At 39.0% G+C, this 11,978-nt stretch overlaps 1 protein-coding gene across 2 annotated transcripts in view; it reads right to left on the reverse strand.

Moving 5' to 3' along the window:
• espn (espin) overlaps positions 1 to 4,984 on the reverse strand; it is a 38,334-nt gene extending 33,350 nt beyond the window's left edge. The window contains exons 1-3 of one of the 2 annotated variants that reach the window (XM_080295651.1): positions 4,727 to 4,984; positions 4,131 to 4,622; positions 1,092 to 1,285 (exon numbers count right to left, since the gene is read on the reverse strand). In XM_080295651.1, the coding sequence (XP_080151777.1) occupies positions 1,092 to 1,285; positions 4,131 to 4,430 (494 nt within the window). In that variant the 5' untranslated portion in view covers positions 4,431 to 4,622; positions 4,727 to 4,984. Of the gene's footprint in view, positions 1 to 1,091; positions 1,286 to 4,130 lie in introns of both variants that reach the window. The other variant, XM_026153949.2, reaches the window with a different exon arrangement.
• Between the last annotated feature and the right edge of the window lie 6,994 nt (positions 4,985 to 11,978).

The raw sequence follows: 11,978 nt of genomic DNA on the forward strand, positions 1-11,978 counted from the left end.
ATCTTACAATTACTGGTCAATTAACTGTTCTATAGGCTGGTGTTGCATTTAAAACCTGTAATGGTGCTGTCCATGTCTTACCTCAGTAGGACTTGTCTTGTTAAATAAAACAACATTTAAAATATTAATATAAGTTAATGCTAGTTACATATTCACAAATTTGCTGTTTTTCTTAGACTTCAGGTATTAGGAAATCCAATATTTAGGACTTTTGCACTGGTGTTGTTAATTGATTAATCAAGTAAATAACCTGATGATTAATTCATTATCAAAACACGTTTTTTCTTACAGTTTACCAATTTTTTTTTAAATATGTACAATATACAATATATACTTAAAATGCAGCTATACAGACCAATATCAGCATTATTACTTAATCAGCATTAATGATGCAGTAGTGTGCAGTATTTTGGGAAAGTTAAACCACCAAGAGTTTTTTTCCTTTGTTTTCAAAACAATATATGAGCATTTACATTGTAATAGGTAGCATTTAGTATCAGGTATCAAATTAAATCTTTAAGTTCAACTTACTTCACCCTAGTGCCAAGTTGTACTCTACAGACTACGAGTGAAAGTTGGTGTTTTCGGCTATTTCTGTAGCAGACTTAAACATTTTAAACCTCGGAAAAGAAATAAGAGTTGATGCGCTAACCTTAGTAAATCACAGTACTTCATTTGTCAGCGTCAGACTTTCTAAGTGGTCTTACTGAGTCTGAAACCTGAATCTGTGGAATTGATCTACTGTTACATATTTCAGAAACAACAGCCCTATGCATTAATTTTCTGTTTTATATTCTTAAACATTTGATTGGATATGCAGTTAAGAAAGTGGACTGCAATTTGTATACATATCGCAGTTCATATGCCCCCCCCCCCCAATTGAAATACAATATTATAGAATTTTTGTTGAGCATTTTAAAATGTAGGTGGTGGCACCCGACTTGCTTTTAGAGATTATGTTCTAAATAAAGAGCATCTGTAGTTGCTGCTCAAAACATCAACTGAAATCCTACAAGTTACCAAAATATATGACTATCAATCAACAGCAGGATAAAGATAAAATTGTGGAGACAATATCATGTTGGTCTTACTTTGGGCTGTGCCCCAATAACAGTCGGAGAGAGGGCAAGTCTCCCTTGGCAGCAGCATAGTGAACAGGCAGGGCACCTGTATTGGTGGGGGTCCCAGGGTCTACCTCACCATTCTTCAGCAGCCAATCGGTGATCTCATGGTGACTGAAGCGGGATGCGAGATGAAGAACAGTGGCACCAGAACTGTCCCTGGCCTGTAAAGCAAACAAATAAGGAACATGTTGAACTAGGGAGTCCTGTAATCCCTCCTTTTAAAATAACTGTGACCAACTGTCAGCCTGACTTTGCATTATAAAATGATGATTTGATAACTAATTTAATTTGAACTGGTTACTTGTTTTTCCAGAAAACAATAACCTCCAGAAAATAATTGATACCCATACTTTTTTCTAGCCACTTTTACTGGCTACAAAGTATATTGTACTGTTAATAATAATAATGGATTGCATTTATATAGCACTTTTCGAGACCTTCAAAGCACTTTACAATGCCACTATTCATTCACACACTGGTGGAGGCAAGCTACAATTGTTGCCATAGCTGCCCTGGGGCAGACTGACAGAAGCGAGGCTGCCATATGGCGCCATCGGCCCCTCTGGCCATCACCAGTAGGCGGTTGGTGAAGTGTCTTGCCCAAGGACACAACGACCAAGACTGTCAGAGCCGGGGCTCGAACCGGCAACCTTCCGATCACAAGACAAACTGCCAGCTCTTGAGCCACGATCACCCTGTTCACTGTTACGGGAAGGGGAATCAATTTTTATTTTCTGAAATAAGTAAAAAAACCTTCATAACTTACCACAGTAGCAAGAATATAAAGCACAGAATTTATCTCAGTGCTATAAAACAATTAGCTTTAACAAGAGGCAGACTAATAGCTAACACAGAAAACCTAAAAGACCAAACTTGTGTGATCCTTGAACAGACATGTCATCTGTTAACATCTTACTAACACAGATGCTTAGGTCTGAGGTAGTGCACTGCTACAGACTAATGGTGTTAGCATCAAATAGACTCATGATCACAGTTTCGTAACACAAACAAGAAAAAAAGAAAACAAAGGTGAAAGCAAGCATTAAGCACTCAAATGTACTGAGAGTTTTGACTACATACCAGCCATGTTACCACTTCATCTGTGGGCACTCTTTGTCACTTGAAGATGGAATGCTTATGACTGTTCTTCACGTGGATAACTTAATACTGCAGGGTTGTAGGACTGTGTTGTACTCATAATAACATAATATGAATTTGTCACTTTGTCAGTTTCACTTTTACCTCTGCTCAAGAAGGTGAAGATAAATGAGACCCATGTGGGTGAGTCAAAGCAAAGCTCCTCCTCCTCATTATCATATTGGTTACATAGGTAAACTCTAAATCTGAATTTCCTTTTAAGGGCACAAATGATGCACATCTGTGTATCTTTCTGGAATATGCTGGAATATGCAGTATACTACAAATAAATATATACAAGAATAACTTTTATGTGTTTATACATTTAAGTGTTGTAAATTGGGGCCACGCTAAACTGTAAAACTGTATCTTGATATCTGTATTTCATGAGAAATTATACATAAGGCAAAGTTCAGCTTCAATTTGAAAAGACTTATATCAACATAGAATAACCTTTACAAGGTGTCCATATTTTGGGATTTAAATAGTAAAAGGCAAATCAATTTAAGAATCATCTGAGATTCAAATAAAGCGAAAATATGCCCTAAGATCATTCTCGAGTGGATTTTGCACATCCTCACAAGTTTTCTGTTTTCATTTTTTTTTTAATAATAGAGGTCTAATTTTTATTTTTGCAAGGCATCTTTGATACCTCTTTGATAGAGTTGTGCTTTTTGAGTCTCATCGTTTCGTGGGTCCAGTGGTTTCTTTAGTGACACTGTCAACACTTTACTCTTAATATCAGCAGACAACTCCTGAGTCTAAATGTCAACTCACTAGTTGCCACCAGTTCTTATGTGCATGAGCACTAAAAAGACACACAGCTGCCCAAGAAATGTGTTAAGAGGGATAGAAAATTCCTCAAACAGGCCTTTGAGTATTGATGTAAACCTCCACAAATTAAAGCTGAGAGATTTAATGTATTACCTAATAAAACAAGAAACCCACTGAATACTTATGGTATGGATTATGTTATTGTGTTGGAGCATTTACTATGACTCCTTCCCAGGTGAAAAAACGCATTGTGCACAAATAGGAACAATAAAAGGTCGAAAAGGTTAATAAGATTTATTTCATCATGTGAAACTTCAACCACAATCCTTACAGCACCAAACACCACCCCTCATTATAATATCAAACTACACTGTCATTATGTGTTTCTTTTTGTGCCTTTTGTGAGTCACTGTTTTTATTGTACAGGAGATATTGGATTTGCAAATCCAGTTTTGCATACTTTATTACCATAGAAACATGACATAACACTGAAAACCAGGTTTTTAGCCTTAAATTAAATTTTTTTTTAAAAAAAGTATACTTTTCTGTGTACTTACTTTACTTCTGGTATTTAATGTAATTTCTTTCATACCTACAACAGTGTTTGAATTTGTTGCATTTCACTGTCTTACCAAAACAATATGAAAACAACTTTCAGGGCCTTGTGAAAGAGGAAGGTCCCTTTTTGAAAAAGACCAGTGGGTTTTTAAACCTTCTGCTTTTATAGTCAAAACCTTAAAGATTACAAGAGAATTAACAACATCATCAGGACATTTAGAGCACACCAAATGGACTTGGGAGCAAAATACCTGACAGTGACACAAAACAACCCGCAAACCCCACAGAAAGTTATGTTAAAATAAAAGCTTAAAGACTTTATTCCTAAGGAGAAGGATTTTAATGTGTATGTTAGGAAAAACGTGTAGGTTTAAGGCACTAAAATAGATATAATGTGCTTTAAGGAGGAGAGCTGATTCAAATGGGGGTTGGAGTAGGCTCCACAGATGAGAAATGACAGCCAAGTCGGATGAAGCAGAGTTAGGCTACTGTCTGCTACACTTTTAGACCGATCCAGCTACAACTGTAGTAACTCACCTCTGGCCGACATCCACCTTGGGTCAGTAGCCACTGTAGGCATGCCAGGTTGCCTGTTGCTGCTGCGTCGTGCGCCGCGCTTGCCCCGTTATTTGCCACACAATCGCCCGGCAGCCCTGCCTCCTCCACCAAAAACCGCAGGCAGGCTAACTTCCCCGCCCGGGCTGCGTGGTGGACGGGCGAAGCTCCCAGCGCATCCTTGACGTCGCTGGTCAGCGCATTTGCCGCTAATTGCACTTTTAAAGTCTGCATGTCCCCCTGCCTTGCGGCCAGCAGGGTCTTGTCACCCTCCACCACCATGACTGCTGCAGATTGCGCGACTCCTTCCTTCCTTTGGTTGCCTCCGTTGACCCGATCACCGTGCAGATAGTGCGGATAGGGTCAGAGTTGTATTTATAAATGAGTGGATCATGTCAGTAGCCGGGTTAATTTTGGGGTGGGGTGTTGGTGGGAGAGACGCTTGGTTATCGCTCCATGGGTCTTCCCAAAGCGCTGTTCAAATGAAAGATCCCTTTATCGTTCATAAGTTTTTGTTTTCCAGGCAGTGCAATATTTACATGCTGAAATAAAACTTCATACCCGACTGACAAACGAACCTCTTTCTTAGGCTTTGTCTGGCCCGACGTTGTAGCTCAGTAGGTTATCCGCTGTCTGTCTCCAGTAGCATCCACCTGTTGCACAAGTTGTGTTCTGGGTTACCAGACGGTCTAAACTATATTTCCCCCCCAAATTAGTTTATTAACCTTTTTTTGCTGTTGAATAACTAACGCGTATCATGCGCCCCAGGGAATATTCCGCTGTGTTTTTCTTCCTATAGCAGATGGCGACATGGGACTCAGCGCCTGTTAAATAATCCATCAGGGGGAGGATCACTGAGCCTGTTACAGGTTGCTGCTTTCTGGAAATCGGCTCAGAAATTAAAGGAGCAGTACGTACATGCTACTTACAACTCTGGATATACATTAATTATGCTGCTGGGGTGAAGGTGCTCGTCGCTGCCAGTCAAGATAGACTCACAAGGAAACATTAATTCAGCAATGAACTTTTTGAACACACCCCAGATCCTGTTTGCAAACAGCATTAATATTACATGTAGCAGTGAAATCAGCATCACAGGATCCGAGCACTTTTGCACACTACAGAGGTCCATCTAGTGGCATTTCAGGGGAGTGTAACCCCCCCCCCCCCCCCCCCCAAAAAAAACCCCAAAACAAAACAAAAAAAATAAATATAACTATATTGATTGTTATTATAGACCGCATGTTAATACGTCAATTGGAAATAGTTATACATCTTAAATGATGCCAGATTAAAAGATGAACAAGTTATTTCTGAGGAATAAAAACTTGATGTTGAAACCGGATAAATCATGAGAAGTAGTCCTGCCCAATGATCGTTTATGCATTTTAGTGCATTTACGCCAGTGGTGTGTGTTTCATTGTTTGGGTGCCAGACATGAAATAAAATAGCTTAAATTAACATTCCCTTAATCAACCACAACAAAATGCTGCTTGCAAGCTATCCAACAGCAAGATAAGGCACAGATGCAGGACTCTTAAAAAAAAAAGTTTCATCTTTTACATTTGGAGAAAGTAAATATTCATAGTGCAAGATTGCAAAAGCAGTTTTATGATTTTTTTTTTTTTTTTTTTTTTGCATTACATATAAGACAGCAAATTGGTCTTCCAGCGATACTGAAGTCCAACCTATGTGCACTTTATGGAGAAAACCCACTGAGCCTTTGAATTCATGTGTTCAGTGTCTAATCAAGCACCTTGCCGCACTCTGACTTTGCAAATATTTGTGAAACAATGGGGCTTTCTGGAGCACGATTAGTGACAGGATGCCATTGAAATGTCTTGATGTTTCCCCCTATGATGTTCCACGATCAACTAATTGTAAGTGGTTTTGCTGAAAATTTGACCGAACTTCAGCAACTAAGACAAAGTTTCAGACCAAGTAAAGTTATGGAGCAGGGTCGCCGAGTACTGAGGCGCACATTGAGTAAAAGTCTCCAAAGCTCTAACCCAATAACTGCAGGGCTGCGAACCTTCTCCGGCATGGGCTGAGCAGCTCCTGTAGGTGTAATGTATAGATGTTCAGTACTCTTGTCCATATAGTGCAAAAGCTACCTACTTTAAACGTTTAGCAGCTATACCTGCGGAAGGTATAGAAGTACATGTTGGTGAGCATTATCTTCTATGTGGCCTTACTGACAGTTTTAACAAAAGTTTCAAAGGTCAAGTTTCAATGCAAATGATGCTGATAGGCTGTCTGTATTTTCATGAACATATTGCAAAGAACTGTAATACATTTCACCACCAAACGGTGGCAGGAAAGCCTCGTATTCTGCAGCTTATCTCCACCTGGAACAGGTGATGATACCTCAAGTTATTTGAAAAATGACAAATTTAAATAAGCTTGCACACCGGAAGAGTCAGATAACATGTCTTAAAAACGACAAATTTGAAAGTCTTCATTTTTATCTAAAAAAAATAAGCAAAACTCAGCAATATGCTCCCCTAACTGCTTTGTAAACATACAGTCTTGGTATACACTGCCGGATTTAAACAAGACTATTCTATAGTTACAGCATAAGACTAGGGTATTTAAATGATTAGATGTGGGGCAAATTTTGAAAAATAATGAAGCTTCACACCAGGTTAACTTTCTGCCAGACTAACTCGATTGGTTTTTCCGCTCAGCCAATTTCTGCAGTATGCGGGTAGATTCACTCCTGAGTATTTGGGGGAGGTGGTGGCGGGGGGCGGGGTATGAGCGAGTCTCGTGCTCGGCGCGTGCCTCTTCCGCCCATCTGTCTCACAGGTCCAACTGTCATGGACACCGCGCGCCAATTTGAGGGAGGAGGGGGGAATTCCCACGAGCGTGCTAACTACAATTCCCCAGAGGAAATGGACAGTAATAGCTCTCAAAAAGGCTGGAGATAAACGAGGGGGGAGGAGAGGTCATTTAACCTAGAAGATTTTTTAGCTCAGTCTAAAGTACATATATGTGGAACAAGTCCGTTAGCTCGGAAGCAAAGCACATTGTGGTCGTTTTATGGGCACTATTAAATCTTCGCACATTTCCATACGCTAGCACTGTTTGTTTATTTTCAGACACACTGCCCTGACTCGCAGGAAAAAATGACCTTCAACTGAATATAACCTCAGCTGAATCTGAATAAAGTTTATTTTTTATTTATCACGAGACCCACAATTTCAAAAACTGTCGACCTTTTTATAGTAGAGTATTCAACTTCCAGCTACTCACTAAAATCGGATTGTCCGTTTATTAAATACGGTATAGATTATTTGACTGCCACACTAATCCCATCTCCTTGTTTTGGGCTTATTATTTCCCACTTTGGTATGTGGACTCTAGACGTGAAAGACGGGGTACTTTTGTGCTGCAGCTGTAGCTTTTGATGATCGGTCTAACACAGGGTTTAATCAAGTGTAGGAAATTGTGGAGTCTTTTCCCAGACTGTTAAAAGACATTCCAACAACCTCAACCAGTGAGGAGCCAAATCCCCATTGAACTGGAAAGAAGCTGCCAACGGTTTCCCCCTCCTTCAGAGCCTGGGAAAGCTGGGATATTTCTTGCACGCGTCAGAAGTGCGACAGTTATTCAAATTGGACTCGATTATTTAGAGCGTGGGCCCCATCTAACCTATTGTGTGTTCACATCTGCTGCCGCGCGGGAACATTTAAATGAGATATTCTCTACCAAGTTCAAACCAACCTCTTGTAACCCAACAACTGTAAAATTCAGTATTTCTGACACAATAAGATCCCAAAATAACCTAGACGTGAGAGTTTACTGTGGTCAATGACTGCCACAAATAGTACACTTGTTTTTTTGTTTTTTGTTTTTTATTAAAAAAGAGGGAGAATCCTCAATAAATACTGGAAATTGTAACTTTAGCTTGACCATTTTAACCTACTGACGATAAATGCGTTATCATCTTTATTAAAGCCACCATATATTCATTCAGTTTCCAGTCTCAGTTTATCGTGTGAGGAGGCACAGTTTTGAAAACCCGTTTCTAGGCTATATGCCAGAGTAATAGCTCCCTGTCCAGCCTGCTGGTCGGCGCGTGCCACAGAGGAATTGCTTTGGATTGGGTAAACTCGGGCGCGTGCAGGGAAGGTTCCTCCGGTGTGCAGCAGGGCATACTCAACCATAAACACAGGTGTGTCTTTATCATCATCGTGTCAAATCTAAAATTCCCAAACAAACAACGTAATTATGTAATATTAAAAAAAAACCCACGAAAGGACTGTGGTAAGATTACTGATCATAAAAAAGACACCAGACACCAAAAATAAACTTTATTTGCTGAAAGAAGACCAACACACAAAGCGAGGAAAATACTTTATTCTTTTCCATTCTCCCATCCCCAAATGCCTTCTTTCTTTCTTTCTTTCTTTCTTTCTTTCTTTCTTTCTTTCTTTCTTTCTTTTCGGTTTGACTGGCATATTCTTGAAATTGATACAATGCATAGATTGAATTACTATTGTAATGCGGAATAGAGCATACTCCAGATATTTAAATGAACAACAACCCTTTTGTATTTGTAGCTGCACGTTTTTTGTATAGGCCTAATAAAAAATTCAGTTTTCTGCAGCTTAAGTCGGTATGACAACATATATTTAGAAAATATGAACATTTGTGCTCTAAAGACATAAAGTATGTAATTCTTCTATAATGTTCCTATTTTTTAATCTAAATATGAGTGCACCTACAGTTTGAACATATATAAATGAGTTTTTACTTTTTAACATCTGCGGTTGAGCGCAGATTTTGTGTAAAATTATACCCTTTTCCTCTCAGACTAATAAACTCCAGGCTTGTAACACCCTAAAAGATAATCTGCATTTTTTATTATAGTAATAGTTATTGAATAATTTGCATTATTACAGTATGATACCTGAAACAATGCACTTTTAGAAATATTAAGCATACGGCATTATTGACAAGTCCTACCATCATATTGCTAAAGTTTCTTTCTTTAAACTTCCTTTACTGTTGTTCTCACAGCCTTTGAGACAAAACGTAGACGTCTTGTGCCCCCTTGAACTTACCCTGCAGCCGTGATGTCTGCTCCACAGCGACCCAGTCATCCGTGAGCTGCAGTGAGAATATCTGCGGTCAGAGTTTCTCACACTCAGGGTCATTAGTGCCGGACAGAAACAGGACAACTAATTTGACAAGACAGGCGTTTTAACGATGCAACACCTGCAGCAAAAAAATTCAAAAAGGCCTTGGCAGCACTCTGATGCTCTAGTGAGTCGAATAAAAAGACAAGCTTATTTTCAAAGTTAAGCTCAGCTATATTATTCTGCTGCAGATAAACATAATTGGACTAACTCAAAAGATGGACTCCCAGTGTTCCCTTTGTAAGCATTGTTAAAGATAATGTACAATACTGTAAAACCCCATGGTCACGTGTTATAGCAGTTTTAGTTATAGGTGTCATATCACTACAGCGCAAACAACATAGTCTACTTCAAATTGTGACACCAAATATCTCAAATATATACATCCATTAAAATAAAAGAACAGCAGGCAAATGTTATTATAAATAGCTAAACTCTCCTACAAAAAGCAACACTACTACACTGTATCTAACTTTTATCTATATATTTTGTAATCAGAAAGGGTATGATGCCGTTTAAATTAAAAGTGAAAAACATACCACGTGTGACACGCCGATCCTGTGCTCGTGGATCAAGTCCCGTGTAGTCAGTCTGATGGCTAAGGTTGTATTGAGCGCCCTTTTAGAACACGAGATTTGGAGGCTCAGTGACAGAGACGCTTCTGTCTGTGGGCGGGCACCCCTGCAGACCACGCCCACTCACTGGTTGAAGGACTGTGCAGGAACTTATAATAGTACAGAAAAATAATATAAAATAAAATGACATGAAATAAAAATAGAAAACAGCAACAAGATTAAATGTTTTAAAGCTCTCTGAAGTTGAACCCAGTTTGGTTTTAATGTTCTGCGCTGGACTACGAGCTAAAGTCTCATCAGTTTGACTATAAGGGCAGCATTTCAATTGTGTACTAATTTGCTTTTTCATTCTGAAAATAAAGAAACGCAGAAGAATCGTTTCTAGCGTTTTCGCCTTTTGTTGTTATTTTTTAAGCTATTTTTTCTGGTTTATTATTTTCTGCGGAAATTATAAATGGCAAATCAAATAAAGACTTTAAAGAACATAAAGAAACCCCTCGTAAAGACCACTTCTCTATTTTGGGAACTGCTGTAGTAAAAATGTTTTTTTTTTCTACGTTTTTTCTCGTGATTAACTGCCCACTTCTAGATTTCCCTTTGGGCAGCTCTTAATGGCCCCTGTGTCTGTGTAACTTCAAAAATAATGTATCGAAGCAGGAAGCCATCTGGTGCCTTTGTTCTCTTGGCTCGTGCTGTTCTCGTGCCCCTGATACGGCTGCACAATGGATTCCCTCAATCAGAAATCCAATATTCAAAAACCCCGCCACCACGCCGCATGTCCTGCCTGTCCAATGCCTGCCTCGAAGCTGCTGGCGTTTCTTATCCACACTATACTTCACTATTTACTAAAGAATTAAGAAAGACACAGTCTTTAAGTTACAGCTAGGTCTTCTATATACTATAGGACATACATATGACATGTCACTGACGCACAATCGCGTTTTTGTGTGCTGGTGCATTGAAGTGAGAGAAAGAAAAGTGTGTCAGAGCTGGAAACGTCAGCTATTGGCGGAGAAGCCAATGAGACGCTGTAAGTTTACCTATGTCAACTTTGAAGAGCAAAACAAATGTGCGTCACCAGATGTGTGCTTGGAGCTTGGCTTTTGGCTTTGTTAGGCTTCTTTGGATATTCAAATCCTGTCTGAGCCATCCATTTGGTTTGGGCAATGCGCAATTACACGAAAATATCTCCCCGCCTCTGAAACGAAAGACGCTAGGCTTGCTGTTTGGCACTGCAATAGATTTCATTTTAAAGAGGGCACAGCTAAATAATAATAATAAAATAAATTAATAAATAAGTCGTTACAGTTAATAAATCGACATTAACTACTGCCTCAATGCAATCATAGCTGCTCTTTCATTCAGTTGGTTTATTTATATTTCATCCTTTTGTCTTTTGTCAGGAGTGAAGCAACATAACATTATGGACTTATTCTTATGTGCAAACACAGTTTTAACCATGATTCCATTGTGTAAAAAAATAATACATTCTGTGCACTGATAACAGTGGCAACAGCAATAAAATAACGCTCATAGCATAATATTTGACTAGAAAATAGCTCAAATGATTTATTGTCATGTTTAATTGTAGATTTTGATATTCACAGTTAACATCTGAAATAAATAAAGAGCCAATATAACAATTTGATGGGGCTGATTTCTTATTATTTGATAGTGGTGTTTTAATTAGACAGGTTAGTTTAAGTTCAAATAAAAATATAAGAATATCCACCTTTTGTCTCCTATAGCACGTGACCTGGGGGGACGCTCAGGGGACAGATTCAGTGACGTCAAATGGTCGTCGTGCATGGTAAAAAAAAAAAAAAAAGTTTGGATTTTCCCCAATCCGCAGATGCCTTATGAAAACGGCGTTGGTTTAAGCGTGGGGAGCTTTTTGGCACATTGTAATACGTGTTTGTTTGCGTCCCCAGATGATAAAATGTGACATCAGTGCTTTGACGACATGTATAAAAATAACGCTGGTGCTATGTAAAAACATTAGCATACGCACATTACGCGCACTGTCCCCACATCTGATGCTAAAAAAGCGTCATTTCTTTTATTACACAAACAAAGCTGTTTACTATTTGTGGAGGGACACACAGACCGAT

This window comes from Astatotilapia calliptera, chromosome 20 (genome assembly GCF_964374335.1).
Source record: "Astatotilapia calliptera chromosome 20, fAstCal68.1, whole genome shotgun sequence".
Taxonomy (NCBI): Eukaryota; Metazoa; Chordata; class Actinopteri; order Cichliformes; family Cichlidae; genus Astatotilapia; species Astatotilapia calliptera.